Raw genomic sequence first — 20,000 nt, forward strand, 5'->3', positions numbered from 1 at the left:
TATTGCTATTCATTTTCTAGATTTTGTAATGTGATTATTTCTCATTCAGCTTGTGGGATTTCATTGTTATTCATTGCTACATATTCAGTAGCAAATGCATAAGGGGAAATTTGGGTGGTGATTTGGTTGGGACACTAAACAAAATAAGTGACCATTTATGTTCTGGGCGTTTGGCAGGCGAATATACGTGTGCTCCCATTTTCAGCTCCAAATCATTAGACCTATATATATATATATATATATATATATTATATATATATATATATATATATATATATAATTTTTTCTCCAACTTTAACTTTCACTGTCTTAGGCTTTGAAGGGTGGAATTGCCCAATTGCTTGGTTGTGTATCCTAAAAGTTGACAATCTTTAAGCATTTGATTCTGTGCCCATAAACAAGGAAATAAACCGTATTTACGATTATCTTTCATTTTATTTTATTTACTCTTCAGGGTCTTCACTAATGGTCTAAATTACTAGGTGTTAACTTTTTATTTATTTATTTATTGCAAAAGTTCCTGTAATTCTAAAACAGAAGTGAGCCTGTCTTAAGCCTTTGAGTCTAGGTCTTGAAATTAGGCATTATGTTCTTTTCATTGTGGTCATAACGTTAAGCGAAGCCGCCTCTGTCTGCAACACTGACTACAAAGCAGAATATTTCATTATGAGAATTAATTATTCGTTTCATATATCTATATATATATATATATATATATATAATATATATATATATATATATGAAACGAATAATTAATTCTCATAATGAAATATTCTGCTTTGTAGTCAGTGTTGCAGACAGAGGCGGCTTCGCTTAACGTTATGACCACAATGAAAAGAACATAATGCCTAATTTCAAAGACCTAGAATTAAGCTTCAAATGTTTAGTACCAATTTCTTCTCTCTCTCTCTCTCCTCTCTCTCTCTCTCTCTTTCAATAAACGGAATTCTTCTTCTGTGTTCCCCGTCCAAGATCTCGAAGCTCTTATCGAGGTTTGGACGGCAGGTTAAAATCCTAATGCATACGGTAACGTAATCAGGTTGCATACGTCACACGCACAGGTTGTTCTCCCTCCCCCTTCCCACACCGCCCCTCCCCACCCTCACTCCCCCCACCGCCATTACCTAAGCCATAGTCCACCACCGCCACCACTACCCCACTCCCGCTCCCATATCCCCACTCACCGCCACCCAGTCCACCCACCGCCGCTACCCCGACAACAACCACCCTAGCCCCACTGACCCCCACCGCCACTACCCTACCCCAAATAACCCGCCACCACCGCTAGCCCCCACCCCCCCGCCCCCCCACACCCCAAACTCTTTCACGGAGCATTGAATCGCCTCTCCGACTAACAACTACTACATATATATCATATATATCTATATATATATATATACTGTGTATATATATATATACAGTATATATATATTATATATATATATATATATATTATAATCTATTATTATATATATATATATATATTGATATAGAAGATCGTAATATCGAAAACCAGAATGAAACGGATGAATTCCTTAAAGAAACTATTATTATTATTACTATTACTATTATTATTATTATTATTATTATTATTATTATTATTATTATTATTATTATGGAAATCAAATCCACTGTTATGTATAAGTACAAATATATTTGTACCCATTTATAACTGTTAATTTGTTTCTCCATTTCAAGATTTATGGCACTACGTGTATCTTTTAATTATTATTATATTAGGTTATTATTATTATTATTATTATTTATTATTATATATATTTGAAAAAAACTGTATGAAATCCGGTGCATCATAAGTTAAGGAGAGAGAGAGAGAGAGAGAGAGAGTGTGGACAGCAGAATTTTTTTTATGCACTTTTTCGGGTGTGTGGCTTATGGTGCCCCGTGAGGGCCTATGGTGGCCTGTGGGGGCCTAAGGGACTTTTCATTTACTGTGTATTGTGACGCAAAAAGTAATATTTGCTGCGTATTGTGACGTAATACATAAAATTTGCTGTGTATTGAAGTAATAAGTAATATTGGCTGTGTATTATGACGTAATAAGTAATATTGGGTGGATATTATGACGTAACAAGTAATATTGGCTGTGTATTGTATGTATTGTGACAAAATAAGAAATATTTGCTGTGTATTGTGACGTAATACATAATATTTGCTGCGTACTGAAGTAATAAGTAATATTGGCTGCGTATTATGACGTAATAAGTAATATTGGGTGCGTATTATGACGTAATAAGTAATATTGGGTGCGTATTATGACGTATAAGTAATATTGGATGCGTATTGTGACGTAACAAGTAATATTGGCTGCGTATTGTGACGTAATAAGTAAAATTTACTGTTTACTATGACTTAGCATTACTTACTGTGTATTATGACATAATAACAATAATAATAATAATATGAGAGAGGATGCCAAATTCTTCTTTAGTTTAGTTAGAATTGAAAAACAAATCACTAATACGGATTTTCGCTTACTCACGCAAATGGCAATTTTGCTTAGGAGCTCGTGTGTGTGTTTGTGTGTACTCACTCGCGCGCGCGCGTTTGTTTGTACTGATGAATAACCATTTAGATCCACTTTCGAGTACATAGGTAAAAAAATTTTTTTTTTTTTTTTTTTCATTATCACCCACCTGTCAAGCTGTAGACAACCGTTCCTGCCATTCCAGAAATCGTCCATTCCAGGAATCTTCCATTCCAGGAATCTCCCATTCCCAGGGATCTTCCATTCCAGAAACCCTCCATACTAGAAATTCTTCATTCCAAGAATCCTCCAGTCCACGAATCCTTCATTCCGGGAATCTTCCATTCCAGGGATCTTCCATTCCAGAAAGCCTCCACACCAGAAAGCCTTCATTCCAGGAATCCTCCGTTCCAGGAATCCTCCATTCCAGAAATACCGTTTTCTGTTCCATTTGTGAGCACTTGTTCATTCCAATCTTGAGGGGATACTGTCTCAAAACCCGATTTCTGGACGTCTTATATACTCACTCACCCACCCATCTCTCTCTCTCTCTCTCTCTCTCTCTCTCTCTCTCTCTCTCTCTCTCTCTCTCTCTCTCTCTCTCATGTCTGACGGGTTACTGACTAACGTGACTGCGTGTAATAAAAAAAATTCTGCCCTTCATTTTTTTTTGCTGATCATCTATTATATTTTATCCTGTTGTTGTTGGAAATAATAATAATAATAATAAATAACTCTATTTGTAATGTCTAATATGCTTCTTTTTGCACAATAGTAATAATGATAACTCCATTTTTAATGCAAATGATGCTATATTTGGTAGAATAATAATAATAATAATAATAATAATAAATAATAATAATAATAATAATAATAATAATAATAAAATAAATAAATAAATAAATAAATAAATAATATGAATAACTCCATTTTTAATGTATATTATGGTACTTTTTGCACAATAGTAATAATGATAACTCCACTTTTAATCAAAATGATGCTATATTTGGCAGAAAAAGGACTATAATAATAATGATGATAAATAAATAACTCCATTTTTAATGTATATTATGCTATTTTTTGCACAATAATAATAATAATAATAATAATAATAATAATAATAATAATAATAATAATAATAATAATAATAATAATAATAATAATGAAAACTCCACGTTTTAGGTATATACTACGACAGCCGTCCTGACTTAGCTAAGGATATTGACGACGGTTTGAGAGAGCAATAATCACTAGGATGATAAGAAAACATGTGTAATTACGAGGCTTCCTGCGCTCGTAACCTGAACTGTCATTTGGAGTTTCGGAGTTCTCTCTCTCTCTCTCTCTCTCTCTCTCTCTCTCTCTCTCTCTCTCTCTCATCTCTCTCTCTCTCTAGGGATTAAAAAACTGAGGGACGGAAAGCCCTCTGAACCACGTTATTATTATTATTATTATTATTATTATTATTATTATTATTATTATTATTATAAAAAAAGGGGTATATATCTCCTAATGTGGCGTTACATAACCCCTACAGTATTACCCCTAACAGTATTGTATAACTCTCGAGGGTGAAGACGATACTGAAATATATATCCCCCCACACGTCATCGCCGTATGTCTGGTAAATCTCATAATTACATATACAAGTTATAAAGCCCTAGATGATATAGCGACAAGTGTGTGCGTATATATATATATATATATATATATATATATATATATATATATATATATATATATATATATATATATATATATTTACATACATACATAGGCCTAAAAGATTTGTGTTTATGCCCTTGTTACCTAAACGAACGCACACGTATGTGAGCATTCGTGAGTTTATTTATTTGCGCGCGCACACTACGCCTTTGCGCATGCGCAGTCCTTCGGTTCACTGGTTGAATATCTGCTCTTTTGATTTTGATATTTATGGGTCGTCTCTTCTCTCTCTCTCTCTCACTCTCTCTCTCTCTCTCTCTCTCTCTCTCTCTCTCTCTTCTCTCAGTACTCAGTTCTTTTCGAATATCCGCATGCCACCAACTCTTGCACATTATTCCCCTCCCCCCTCAGATAAACTCCCCCTCCCCTCCCCCTCCCCCTCCCCCTCCCCCTCCTCTCTCTCACCTTAAACACACCCACTCCCCCTCCCTTTTTTAGGAAGACAAAATTCGTTACGAGAGGCATCAGGCCGAAAGCATTCCAGGAATCCTATGCACTTCCGCCATTGCATGTAGCAATTGCATTGGGCGCCTTTGCGTATGCAGCTGGAGGAATGTCCCGCGTTTCCGGCCTTCGGGAGCGGGTAGGAGCCGCGGCGCCTGTTTCTGGGCGGGGGGGGGGGCGGGGGGGGGGGGTGTTTCTCGTCGGTCTACAACAGCCCCCCTCCCCCCCGGTGGAAGCTCTTCTGTTCTTCGTTCGCCTCATTTGCGAGATCTGGCTCATATAATAAACTGTAAAAAAAGAAGCAAACAATTAAGTTTTCTGTATGAGCCACGGCCCGTGAAGCTTTCAGCCGCGGCCCAGTGGTGGCGTGTCCCATAGCATTGCCAGTTTATGGCTAAGTTTAACCTTATGATTAAAAACTACTGAGGCTAGAGGGCTGCAATTTGGTAGGTATGATGATTGGAGGGTGGATGATCTACATACCAATTTGTAGCCCTCTAGCTTCTGTCGTTTTTAAGATCCGAGGGCGGAGAGAAAAAGTGCGGACGGACAGACAAATATCCATCTCAATAGTTTTCTTTTTCAGAAAACTAAGAGCTTGATATAATTAATTATAAAACCAAAATATAATTATTTGTAATCGAAACACCAGATGTGATTGATTATAAGAAAAAGATATAAAAAATCATAAGCGAAAAACACCAAGATATAATTATTTACAAGAATAGGATATTATTATATCCTATTATAAGACCAATATATGATTGATTATAAGCGAAAAATATCAATATTTAATTAATCATAATCGAAAAAACCAAGATGCAATTAATTACAAGACCAAGATGTAATTAAATAAGACCAAGATATAATTAACTAGAAGAAGATGTAAATAATCATCAACGAGATAGACTAAGATATAATTAATCGTATGGCCGAGAATTAGTTAATTAATAAACGACAGAAAAAATATCTATTATTCAATCAAATCAAGGTACTTCTAATGACAAAGCAACTACTGTTATAACTACCGTCATATCCTCATAGCTACTAATAACAGCATACCGCTATTAACGATAAGGCAATAATAACAGTGATGCGTTATTATGTGGGCGGTGCGGAGCGTTATTTTTTTGCTGTTATTTTTACTGGATCTTCGGGATAATTTTAGACGACTGAGCTCCTCTCTCTCTCTCTCTCTCTCTTGCTTTTCGTTTCAATGGGAGCATTAGTGAAACCATTATATATATTTACGTATTGATATATATTTGTATATACTATATACACACATATGTAATATGTATTGCACACACACACACACACACATATATATATATATATATATATATATATATATATAATCGTATATATATATTATATATATATACATATATATGGTCAACATTAAATAGCTTCATATAACAGGGGTTAGCCCCAGGGGAAATCCTGCCGACATGACCACTAGGGACCAGCATTTTATTCCTGAACAGTAACCGAGTAACGGACCTTCCCTGAAAAAAGCGGGACGCCATATCTTGAAAACTAACCATAAAATCTTCTTGAAAATGATCTAACTAACCTAACCTAACCTAACCTAGCCTGGCAAAAAAACACGGGCAGGTGCAATACTAGTATACATTTCGGGAATTTGAGCCATACTTATAACCACGCTTGTACCGATGTCAGGACAAAGTTGAATTGTCGTTTGAAATGAAATTTGAAGCTAAAAAACAAATTTTTCTGTAGAATAAAAAAATAGAGAGAGAGAGAGAGAGAGAGAGAGAGAGAGAGAGCTATCCTCTTTTCCACCTGGAAATCACTGTCGCCTTATTTTTTCGCAGCTGACGGTAAAAACCCGCAGTCGATGTCTCTGCAACCAATGATGAGTGTTGAACTGCATGAACAGCCAATCACAAACGGCTAGAATGACATCAGATGCTTATATTTACCGTCAGCTCAAAAATAAGATTGATATATAGACTATATTCTTGTGGCAGCTTTGTTCTGATATGATTCTGATTCGCTCATTGTTGCCATACCAAGAGTATCTATTTTCTTTCGCGTATGAATAGTTAAGAAAGTACACTCCATGCATATGGCACTGGGCTGAAATAAAGAATGATTATTATTATTATTATTATTATTATTATTATTATTATTATTATTATTACTTCAAGTGAAGAGTTTCAGTTGGGATTTAGGAGTGTATGAAGCAGCCAATATAAACCAAGATTTTGTCTTTCAAGGTCAACATAAACATTGTGTTTGAAGGGGAACGCTTTCTCGTTACCTAGTCTTCTTCATGAACGTAAATGCATTCGTTGGTTCGTGAATGTTCAGTCTGCTAAGGATGGAGAATATTTCCACTAAGATATATAATTTTAATTTTTACTTTATGCTGTTCGCTTATAGTTTAGTTTGACCTCTAGAACAAGGCGTGATCCGACCTCCAGCTTACTCGGGGAGCGCGCTAAAATCTACGGTCAAATAGCATACTTTTCACCAACGAAGATTAAAATAAATACGCTACATTTTATTGTAAATTATCTTTCTGTAGTGTTTAACATGCACAATATTTATTTTTTTACATTTTCATTCTAATAAATAAATCATAAACATCCTATCTTAAAATTCCTGTATCTTTAACTCAACGCAAAACACCTTTTTCAGACCTTTCTAGGCTTTTCCTTAAGGCTTTCTTAAGCCCACCCACAACAATAACAACAACACCAACAACATGGTAGTTCGTAGGCTTACTTCCCGAGTAAGCGAAAATACTTATATAAATGGCATGAGTCGTCGATTCTACCAGAACATTGATTGAGTAGAAGGAATTATATTTTTGCAAAGTAATATTCGTTCCCACTTTGTTTGTGTAATATTTCACGCTCTGCCTCACAATTCATCAAAGTAATATTTATTCCCATTTTTTGTGTAATATTTCACGCTCTTACTCACAATTCATCAAAGTAATATTTATTCCCATTTTGTGTGTGTAATATTTCACGTCATTCCTCACAATTCATCAAAGTAATATCTATTCCCATTTTGTGTGTGTAATATTTCAAGCTCTTTCTCATAATTCATCAAACTAATATTTATTCCTACTTTGTGTGTGTAATATTTCACGTCATTCCTCACATTTCATCAAAGTAATATTTATTCCGAGATGTGTGTGTAATATTTCACGCTCTTCCTCACAATTCATCAAAGTAATATTTATTCCCATTTTTGTGTGTAATATTTCACGTCATTCCTCACATTTCATCAAAGTAATATTTATTCCCACTTTGTGTAATATTTCACGTCATTCCTCATAATACATCAAAGTAATATTTATTCCCAATTTTGTGTGTTAATATTTCACGTCATTCCTCACAATTCATAATCCTGCATTCTGCTCTAGATCCGAATTTATTCCTGAACCCGTCTGATGGTTGCTTGGGCTATTGCTTGTTCGCTTGCTTGCTTGCACGTATGTATACGTCTGTCTGCCCACCCGTCTGCCGAAATGCATTCTCCTCCCCTCGAAGGACCCAAATTAAACTCCCCTCAGGACCCTCTCTCAGATTGAGAGAGAGAGAGAGAGAGAGAGAGAGAGGCTGTGAAGTCATCATACCTTGCTGAGGGTATATACATTTGTATGAGGTTGCGAAGAGGGGAGGAGGAGGAGGAGGAGGAGGGGAATGGAAGGGAATGGAAGAGAATGAGGAGATGTACGAAGAAAAGTGAAGGGGGAGATAGACAGAAGGAAAACAAGATGAAAGAGAGAAGAAGGGAATAATGATGATGATGATGACGACGACGACTCACAAAGAGAGAGAGAGAGAGAGAGGAAGAGAGAGAGAGAGAGAGAGAGAGAGAAGAGAATGACCAAATATCGCTTAGTCGCAGGATTGCCCTGATAAGACATAGACAAAATGGCGCCACCACTCTGCAGAGCAACACTTTTTTTTTTTTTTCTTTTTTTTTTTAATCCTTCCCCAGTTGATGGGCGCAAGGAAGGACTTTGTTTGATTATCAAGTGAATATTGAATAAAAATGGTTAAATCTTAACAAAATACATAAGTTTATGGATGATACAGATGTATGCATTTATAATGCCCACAAGCACAATGATGTATGTATAACATAACAACAATAATAATAAAAATAACAACTACAACAGCATTTAAAAACCCCTCTTCTCATCTTGATCTACAACCCGAGTATGTTATATACGGTGTTTTTATCGTAGTAGGGACATTTAATAAAGATTTTTTTATCTTTTTTTTTTAATACTTCGTACCCTTTAATAAGCGTGCGAGCGATCTGGATCCTCTCTGGTTTGCGTTTGCTTTATTCACTCTCTCTCTCTCTCTCTCTTCTCTCTCTCTCTCTCTCTCTCTCCAAATTTTGCTGACTGAAATCATGAAAATAAGAGGTGAAAAAATTTGGAAACGTCTCGTAATCTTACTACCTAAGAAATTCCCCCTCTCTCTCTCTCTCTCTCTCTCTCTCTCTCTCTCTCTCTCTCTCTCTCTCTCTTCCTTTTCTCCCTTTTCTGAAGCCGTGACGATACAGCAGCTGCTTCTCGTTGTTGCATTAAGCTCTGTTGCCATTGCGAATTTTGTGAGTGTCCCTGTTGACTTTACTATCGTTGTTAATTCCATTGTAGCGAAACCGACTCGCAGGGAGGAGGAGGAGGAGGAGGAGGAGGGGAGGAGGAGGAGGAGGAGGAGGAGGAGGAGGAAGAAAAGATGTAGGAGGAAAATAGGAGGAGGAGGAGGAGTAAAAGATGTAGGAGGAAAATGAGGAGGAGGAAGAGGAGGATGAAAAGGAGGAGAAAAAAGAGGAGGAGGAGGAGGAGGGTGAGGAGGAAAGTATGTAGAAGGAAAATGAGGAGGAGGAGGAAAGTATGTAGGAGGAAAATGAGGAGGAGGAGTGAAAGGTGAAGGAGGAAAATGAGGAGGAGGAGTGAAAGGTGAAGGAGGAAAATGAGGAGGAGGAGGAACGTATGTAGGAGGAAAATGAGGAGGAGGAGGAAAGTATGTAGGAGGAAAATGAGGAGGAGGAGGAAAGTATGTAGGAGGAAAATGAGGAGGAGGAGGAGGAAAGTATGTAGGAGGAAAATGAGGAGGAGGAGGAGGAAAGTGTGTAGGAGGAAAATGAGGAGGAGGAGTTAAAGGTCAAGGAGGAAAATGAGGAGGAGGAAAATGATGATGAGGAGGAGGAGGATGAAACAGAGCAGGAAAATGAGGAGAGGAGGAAGCAGGAGGAGGAAAATGAGGACGAGCAGGAAAATGTGGAGGAGGAAAATGATGAGGAAGAGGAAAAGGAGGAGGAGGAGGAGGAGAAGATTTTCAGTGTTTTCTAGCAAAAAAAAAAAAAAAAAAAAAATCGTATTACTGGTTGTTTGTTAGTTTTTTTTTTTTTTTTTTTTAAATTATTTTTATTCTAGCATTGCCAGTTTTAGTTTTCAGTTAAAGAAAACTATAGAGATGGCTATTTGTCTGTCTGTCCGCACTATTTTCTGTTCGCCCTCAGGTCTTAAAAACCTACAGAAACTAGAAGGCTGCAAATTGGTACATTAATCATCCACCCTCCAATCATCAAACATACCAGATTCCAGCCCGATATGTCATGGGGTATCAGAAACTGAGAAAACTCAAAAACTAAAAAAAAAAAAAATGCAAAAAATCCACAGAATTTCTTCGGCACAATCGAGTTTGCCCACATCTTGCTTTGCATATCATAACCCAGAAAGTGCATCTTAATTGTTATATATATTTGCCTTTTTTTGTTCTGACGATATTCCAGTTTCTGTTAGGCCAATTATAGGTTTATCCGAGTGTTTATTTTGTTCACTTATTTATTTGGAGGCATTTTTATCTGAAATCATAATTTTTGTCATATTTTTGCCTTTCTTTTCTGACGAAGTTCAAGTTCGGTTAGCCTTATCATAGGTTTGTCAGAGTTTTTATTTAGTTCATTTATTTATTCGGTGTGATTTTTATCTCATTTCTATCAAATGGTAGTGTATTTTTGGGTGCACATTGTATTATATTCTTTTTGCTTTTTATTTTACAATGAAAAGCATCTACATCACTGACTGCTGTTATGAACACCTATTTATAATGTAAGAAAGGGTCGACAAAGAAATTCTTTAATGTTATGTCCACTCTTAAGAATTCATTCTGTATTTATTGAATCTTGACTTAATATACCTACTTCCCTTTTGCATCAATTTCATGGTAAAACGCTCCATAAAAAATGACAGTTACCATGACCATTCTTTTACCTTAATCTGCTGTTACCGATACCTCTGTATTTTATTAAAAGAACGACGCATTTTATCAAAATTTTCTCTTGCGAATAAATTAGGCTTCAGCATTTCGATTAAATCGTCCTGGGAATGAAGCCGATTCCTGATTTCGGTAAAAGGAGTGTGGTATTTTATCGTCACTAGAGTTGGGAATTGGTTTTGTAATTTTTCGTATTTTATCTGCGTGGGTTAGTTGCTCGTTGATAGCGTTGTCTTTTTCATCTCTCTCTCTCTCTCTCTCTCTCTCTCTCTCTCTCTCTCTCTCTCTCTCTCTCTCTCTCAAACAATTATTCAGTTTTAGGACAAACGTTTTCTCTCTCTCTCTCTCTCTCTCTCTCTCTCTCTCTCTCTCTCTCTCTCTCTCATACGCAATTATTTAGTATTGGAGTAGATTTTTTCTGTCTGAATAAATGACTCTCTCTCTCTCTCTCTCTCTCTCTCTCTCTCTCTCTCTCTCTCTCTCTCTCAGACACACACAATTATTTATTATTGGAGTAAATCTTTCCTTGTTTGAATAAATGACCCTCTCTCTCTCTCTCTCTCTCTCTCTCTCTCTCTCTCTCTCTCTCTCTCTCTCTCTCTCTCTCTCTCTAAAGGGCTGTATCGACATTCAGTTCCACAATAAAATTAATTTCTGTATAAAATTGCTTGAACGGAATATATATAGTTGTACAATAATAAGTTGTAACTGTGAATAATGTCAACGAAGATGGATATAGAACCATATCCAATTCAAATCTCATAACCTGGGTCGAGGAATTTTTAGGAATTTCATTTGATGTACTTGAGCTGTCACATGAATATCTATAAAGTGTATCAGTGTCCTTGAGTTGTACTTATGTAAGAATGAATTTATCATTAACTTTTATATGTTTGATTATGTAATATTCATACACACACGCACACACACGTACAACACACACACACACACACACACATATATATATATAATTATATATATATACATATATATATACATATATATATCTAACCGTTCCAATGATGTATTAATCTTTTCATACAAGAATAATTGCTTGCAGGTAATAATATTTCAAGCGTGCAGCATTGCGTGTCTGTTTGTGCATGTGAGTGCAATTTTGATGCTTGAATAAAACCACATGACATGTATATATACACATACACACACAAACACACATGTATATATATATATATATATATAATATATATATATATATATATATATCTATGTGTGTGAGTCTGATCACATCATCGTGATTCATATATACTCATTAAGCTACAAATGTCTTTTAATATCTAATTCGCTCTTCCTCGGAAATTAATATATTTTCATAGAGGTTAAGTGACAGGAAAATTTATATAATATATATATATATAATATATATATATATATATATATATATATATATATATATATATATAAAAAAAAAAAAAATATATTGTTACCTGCAAAAAAATTATCTTGTTTATGGATGTTAACAAGTTAATCTTATATTCTGCTTTAATGTAAGTTTCGGTTTAAGTAAAATAATAGACAATGTGGAATCTGAATTGAAACGGTTACATAGAGATTTCTACAAAGGCAAAATGCTTTCACAAGCAAGCACAGAGGACTTATCTCAGGCCTTCAAAGGACCACCTCTGTATGGATGCAATTTCGGACCAGCAGTGACGCGAAAAGGGACGTTAGGGGATAATGAATGCATTGTATTATAACCATTTGTTTGTGGGTGGGAGTTGGAGGGGGAGGGGGTTGAGAAGGAGAGAGAGGATATAGAAGGAAGAGTGGCATAGGGTAAGGTGGGTATGTGGGCACTTTGGTGTTTATACCCAAGGGTGGGGGGGGGGGGGGGGGGGGGAGGGGAGTGCGAGAACACAGCCACACCCAGGAGAAATGACGTCATTTTTGAAGTATTTGGGGTTGGTTGGTGGCAGCAACACCTTTGCGAAATGAGTCGTCTCCCCCCCCCCATTATCTCTCTCTCTTCTCTCTCTCCTCTCTCTCTCTCTCTCTCTCTCTCGCGAATTTTATCCGAGTGGAGTGGTGTGGAGTGGATGCGTTTAGTTCTCTGGGTGAAAATGAAGTGCTTGTGGATGATGCTTTCGGTGTTGGATGAAAATGAAGCGACTTGGGGTGAAAACGAAGTGAGTTGGGATGGAAATGATGAAAGTGCTTTTGGATGGAAATGATGAAGTTTTTTTGACTGGAAATGAAGAATTGCTTTTGAATGGAAATGATGAAGTTCTTTGGATGGAAATGAAGAAGTGCTTTTGATTGGAGATGATGAAGTACTTTTGAATGGAAATGATGAAGTGTAGTGCTTTTGGATGGAAATGATGAAGTGCTTTTATTTGGAAAAGACGAAGGTTTTTGGATTGAAATGGAGAAGTGCTCTTGGATGTAAATGATGACTTTTTTGGATGGAAATGAAGAAGTGCTTTTGGATGGAAATGGTGTTTTTTTTTTTTTTATGAAAATGAAGAAGTGCTTTTGGATGGAAATGATGAAGTTTTTTTTTGGGATGAAATTAGAAATGAAGAAATGCTTTTGGATGGAAATGATGAAGTTTTTTTTTTTGGGATGAAATTAGAAATGAAGAAATGCTTTTGGATGGAAATGATGAAGTTTTTTTTTATGAAAATGAAGAAATGCTTTGAAATGAAGAAGTGCTTTTGGATGTAAATGATGAAGTTTTTTTTGGATTGAAATGATGACGTGCTCTTAAATGGAAATAGAAATGAAGTGCTTTTGAATGGAAATTATGAAGTTTTTTTTTAATGTAAATTAAGTTTTTTGGATGGAAACGAAAAAACATAAGGCTTCATTCCCCTGGATTGGAAATGAAAAAGAAGTGCTTTTGAGATTGGAAAATTGATGCTTTTTATTTGGATGGAAATGAACAAATTCTCTTGGATGGAAATGATGAAGTGCTTTTGGAGGGAAATGAAGTTTTTTTTTTTGGATGGAAATGATGAAGTTTTTTTTATGGAAATGATGAAGTTTTTTTTATGGAAATGATAAAGTTTTTTTTTTTTTGGATGGAAATGATGAGTATTTGTTTTATGGCAAATGATGAAGTTTTTTTTTGGAAATGATAAAGTTTTTTTTTTATGGAAATGATGAAGTTTTTTTGATGGAGATGAAGTTTTTTTGGATGGACTTTTGGATGGAAATGATGAATTTTGTTTTGGATTGCAATAATGAATTTTTTTTTTTTTTTTTATGGAAATGAAGAAGTTTTTTTGGACGGAAATGATGAAATGCCTTTGGATGGAAATGATGAAGATTTTAATGGAAATGAAGAAGTGGTCTTGGATGGAAATGAAGAAGTCCTTTTGGATGAAAATGATCAAGTTTTATTGAACGAAAGTGCTTTTGAATGGAAATGAAGGGTTTTTTTCGAATGGAAATGAAGAAGTGCTATTGAATAGAAATGTAAAAGTTCTCTTGGATTGAAATGACGAATTTGTTTGAATGGAAATGAAGAAGTCCTTTAGGATGGAGATGAAGAAGTTCTCTTGGATGGAAATGAAGAAGTGCTTTCGGTTCATTTATATTTTATACCGGATTTTAAATACATAAATATTTTCGCATATACACATTACCTCTCCGCATATACATACATATACACACACATATGAAGTAGTATGTGAACTCATCACATAAATCCAACCTATGACTGATGTCGACAAAGCTTCTGACGGGGTATCGACATAGCGATTGTAACGGGAATGTCGACAAAGCTTTTGACGGGGAAATCGATAGCGATGGTGACGGGAATGTCGACAGAGCTTTTGTCGGGAACGTCGACATAGCGATTGTAACGGAAATGTCGATAAAGCTTTTGTCGGGAATGTCGACATAGCAATTGTAACGGGAATGTCGACAAAGCTTTGGACTGGGAAATCGATAGCGATGGTGACGGGAATGTCGACAAAGCTTTTGTCGGGAACGTCGACATAGCGATTGTAACGGGAATGTCGATAAAGCTTTCGTCGGGAATGTCGACATAGCGATTGTAACGGGAATGTCGACAAAGCTTTTGACAGGGGAATCGACATAGCGATTGTAATGGGAATGTCGACATAACGATTATGACGAGAATGTCGACAAAGCTTTTGACGGGGGAATCGACATAGCGATTGTGACGGGAATGTCGACAAAGCTTTTGACGGGGTAATCGACATAGCGATTGTAATGGGAATGTCGACAAAGCTTTTGTCGGGAATGTCGACGTAGCGAATGCAACGGGAATGTTGATAAAGCTTTTGTCGGGAATGTCGACATAGCGATTGTAACGGGAATGTCGACAAAGCTTTTGACGGGGGAATCGACATAGCGATTGTAACGGGAATGTCGACATAGCGATTATGACGGGAATGTCGACAAAGCTTTTGACGGGGGAATCGACATAGCGATTATGACGGGAATGTCGACAAAGCTTTTGACGGGGGAATCGACACAGCGACTGTGACGGGAACGTCGACAAAACGAATATGGCGATGTCGACAATGCAATTACGGGGCTGTAGACAAAGCTATACATATACGGGGGTGTCGAGCAACTGGACTTTCGGAAATTCAACCGAAGATGGAATGTATTACTACCCTGGTACTATTATTGTATCTTATTCATTTTTACCTGCAATTCTATTTATTTATTTATTTGTTAATTTATCTGTTTTTCTAATAACTGATCTCCTCTTGCTGCATTTCCCGTTACTTTCCGTTACTTCTTTCGAATGAACACCATAATATTCTTTGGAAGCTTGAATTTCCAGTCGATGGCCCCTTTGGTGGGTTTGTTCCACATGAGAAGGGTTCATCTTCTGAATAATAATAATAATAATAATAATAATAATAATAATAATAATAATAATAATAATAATAATAATAATATTCTTTTGAAGCTTGATTTTCAAGTCAATGGCCCCTGTGGTGGGCTTGTTCCATATGAATAAGTTTTCATCTACGCAACAACAACAACAACAACAACAGCAGCAATAACAACAATAAATACAACAATAATAATAATAATAATAATAATAATAATAATAATAATAATAATAATAATAATAATAATAATATAGGTTTTATTGAAATTAACAGCTATTTCAGCCGCGTTTATTTTGTATAGAAATTTCTCTATCCATCTTATTACTGACTTTTCTTCCGTACTCAAATTGGCTTATTAAAACGCCAAATGAGGGATTCGTGTCAAAAAACGTTGTATTTGTCAAACTGAACATATGCAAAATGCCGTACAAATTGGATCTTAAGCCAAATCGACAAAAGATGCTAAATGACTAATAATAATAATAATAATAATAATAATAATAATAATAATAATAATAATAATAATAATAATAATAATATTCTTCTGAATAATAATATAATAATAATAATAATAATAATAATAATAATAATAATAATAATAATAATAATAATAATAATAATAATAATAACATTCTTTTGAAGCGTGATTTTCAAGTCAATGGCCCCTGTGCTGGGCTTGTTCCATATGAATAAGTTTCATCTACGAACAACAACAACAACAACAACAACAACAATAATAATAATAATAATAATAATAATAATAATAATAATAATAATAATAATAATAATAATAATACAGGTTTTATTGAAATTAACAGCTATTTCAGCCGCGTTTATTTTGTATAGAAATTTCTCTATTCATCTTATTACTGACTTTTCTTCCGTACTCAAATTGGCTATTAAAACGCCAAATGAGGGATTCGTGTCAAAAAACGTTGTATTTGTCAAAACTGAACCATATGCAAAACTGGGCCGTACAAAAATTGGATCGTTAACGCCCAAATCGACCAAAACAAAGATGCCTAAATGACCTAATAATAATAGTAACTAATAATAATAATAATAATAATAATAATAATAATAATAATAATGATAAATTTATCCAGCAGTTATCTTGGTCTCTTGTTCATTAATCTTTATGAAAGTTGAAAGTTCATACACTGCTTAATTAACAGAGACCTCTGGGGCCTCCCTATCTGAAATGTAAAAAATTCCTTTAGATATATTTCAGCTAACATCAATTCTATTTTGTTCCTAACCCAAACTAAAATGTTCAATTCAAGAGATCTATCTATCTCAAAATGTACCGCATTGAAAATGGTAACATTCATAGTAATGATTGTAATTTAACTGATAAGTAACATATAGTCCGTTAATTTAAGTACTCAGTTCGCTGAGTCGAGGTAAATTAATTTGGGGTGTTGCGGTACTCGTAACTTTTCTCCAAAAAGAAGTCTTGGGGCATTTATGCCCTTTTCAGAATACCAAGATGTTGGAGACGAAAAGAACAACATCCTTTTGTTATTCGTATGATTCTTTCTTAACCATTTGCATCATAGGATTTTGTTTTTTGTTTTTTGCAGTTTTCTGTTGCAATTTGTTTACTTGTCTGCCAGTGTCCGTCACTTATTCCTTAACACAAAAAAAGACGTTTTAGACAATACAATTGCCAATGTTTATTTGTTTAATCTTATGATCCCTTTTGCCAATCGTCTTCCCGACGCTACCTGCACATCTCTAATCACCTTGCTTTAAACGTCTGTCGTTTATTGTTTTTTATTATTACCTTTCTAGCCGTCTCTCTGTCTGTCCTTTTCCCGTCCATCTGTCGCTAACCATTCATCGTCACCCTGCCTCACTCCTTCTGCGTCATGAGTTGAGAGAAGTTGTGTGTTTACAGTCACTTCTAGCCAAAGGAGATTTTTGAGGAGTGGTATCTGGTAGTAAGGATCTAATTTAGACTACCCCTCTTCCTCCTCCTCCTCCTCCTCCTCCATGGCCTTAGTCAACCGAGCTTGTGGAATGCCCTAATCAAGGCCGTTTCGTACCTTGGGTATCTGGGTACCACCAGCATTTATGGAGAAGAATGTCCTCCGACACACTGATTACTGGTAACTCGTTACTTTTGGGAATGGATTACGCAGCACGACTGACTGAACGGTGTCACCCGTTACTTCACGATACGGGTAACTTTTGATACCTCGGATTCAGCGTACATTTTAGGACGGTAACATGTATCTGACTTACTACTACGGGTGAAGGCTGGTAACATGTTACTTCAGGAGATGGTGACAATTACTACGCAATACTGGTAACGGGTGACTTCTAGAAAGGTACCATATTAGGACAGGATACCGTTAACTTGGTACTTATGGAGACTGGTAACTGCTTATGAACGAATGATGCTGTTTGTCGTTTCTGAAGATCTATATTAATTCAGTACAGGAAGAGCTAGCAGTATCTCTCCCTTACCATCTGAGGAAAAGTAGGAGCTTCATTAGAGAGAAAGGAAATCAGTACTTTCACCATTTGAGGAGAAAAGTACTGATTTCATCAGAGAGAAAGGTAGTTGCTACTTTCGCCTTCTAAAGAAAAGCACTGACTTCACTAGAGAGAAAGGAAGTCAGTACTTTCACCAACTGAGGAAAAGTACTGCCTTCATTATAGAGAAAGGAAGTCAGTACTTCCACCGTCTAAAGAAAAGCACTGACTTCACTAGAGACAAAGGAAGTCAGTACTTTCACCATTAGAGGAAAAGTACTGACATCATTATAGAGAAAGGAAGTCTGAGGAAAAGTACTGATTTTCTTATAGAGAAAGGAAACTACTTTCACCAATTGAGGGAAAGTACTGATTTTCTTATAGAGAAAGGAAGTCAGTACTTTCACCATCTAAAGAAATATACCAACTTCATTAGGGAGAAAGGAAGTAAGTAATTTCACCATTTGAGGAAAAGTACTGTCTTCCTTATAGAGAAAGGAAACAACTACTTTCACCAATTAAGGAAAAGTACAAACTTCATCAGAGAGAAAGGAAATTAGACCAACAGGATAATTACTGACTGACTATAGAATACTTTCACCGACTGAGGGAAAGTACAGACTTCATCAGAGAGAAAGGAAATTAGACCAACAGGATCATTACTGACTGACTAATTAGAAAAAAAAGGCCGATCAGAACAAGCAAGTCCTTCAAGGTCCAAAGGGACAAGACCTTTTACTGAATGCATCTCATAAACTTCAGAAGGGCAACGAGCCCTTCTTTCTGCGCATGCGTAATGCGAGCGAATGTTCTGCTGAGCACGGATGAGGGTGGAGGAGTTCTGTGCACTGTGAACTGCGCGACTGTGAACTGTGCACTCTCCCAGACGTGGCTGCAGGAGGGGGACCACCGAACGCCAATGAACCTCATAACATGTGGGTGTCCTCATGAGTCAGTTGCCCAACATGCGGGTCATGTGGTCGAAGATTCACCCTCATGTGTATGTGTGTCTGTAGAGAGAGAGAGAGAGAGAGAGAGAGAGAGGAATTATTCTTTTAAATGTCTTATATGCATACACGCATATATGCATATATCATCTATTTATACACAAGATAGACACAAGCGTGTATACACACACACACACATCTATATATATATATATATATATATATATATATATATATATATATATATATATATATATATATATATATATATATATATATATATATATTTATAAAATACAGCGAAATATCAAGTCACAAGGAACTCATTAACATGAAATTTACTTTGCTTTGGGAATGAATTTCATCCAAGGAGGTTCAGGTCTCTCTCTCTCTCTTCTTTTTTTCCTCTCTCTCTCTCTCTCTCTCTCTCTCGATATATATATATATTAATATATATATTATATTATTATATATATATATATATATGAATACAAATGTAAATGACAATTAAAAGAATGAATAATTCTCAGTCCTGCTTATATAGAACGAGGTTAAAATAGCATTGAAGTAACTTCCCCATTTATTTTTACACTCTTTAACTGAGGGACTTTACAGTATTTTTTTTCTCCCTTCTGTATCTCTTATATCTAAATAACTTTACCAAATAACTTTATCTAATTGAGTTTCTACGAGGGTAACTGTTTTCGTATACTAAGTTCTTATCTTGTCGTGCTTTGGTGGAATCGACGCGGAAAGGGTTAATATGATATTAAAAAGAGGCATCTTCTCTTCATATATATTG

At 35.7% G+C, this 20,000-nt stretch overlaps 2 protein-coding genes across 2 annotated transcripts in view; one reads left to right on the forward strand and one right to left on the reverse strand.

The window, feature by feature from the left end:
- The window catches only part of LOC135225148 (uncharacterized), a 314,297-nt gene that overhangs the window by 27,967 nt on the left and 266,330 nt on the right, over positions 1-20,000 (forward strand). The gene's annotated exons all lie outside the window — the stretch shown is intronic.
- On the reverse strand, positions 9,294-10,883 carry LOC135225378 (uncharacterized protein DDB_G0271670-like). Its single transcript, XM_064264711.1, has 4 exons — positions 10,862-10,883; positions 10,253-10,305; positions 9,431-10,003; positions 9,294-9,392 (listed from the first exon to the last, which is right to left on the reverse strand). The coding sequence occupies exons 1-4, from the start codon at positions 10,881-10,883 to the stop codon at positions 9,294-9,296; spliced, it is 747 nt and encodes a 248-aa protein (XP_064120781.1).

Source organism: Macrobrachium nipponense, chromosome 13 (genome assembly GCF_015104395.2).
Source record: "Macrobrachium nipponense isolate FS-2020 chromosome 13, ASM1510439v2, whole genome shotgun sequence".
Taxonomy (NCBI): Eukaryota; Metazoa; Arthropoda; class Malacostraca; order Decapoda; family Palaemonidae; genus Macrobrachium; species Macrobrachium nipponense.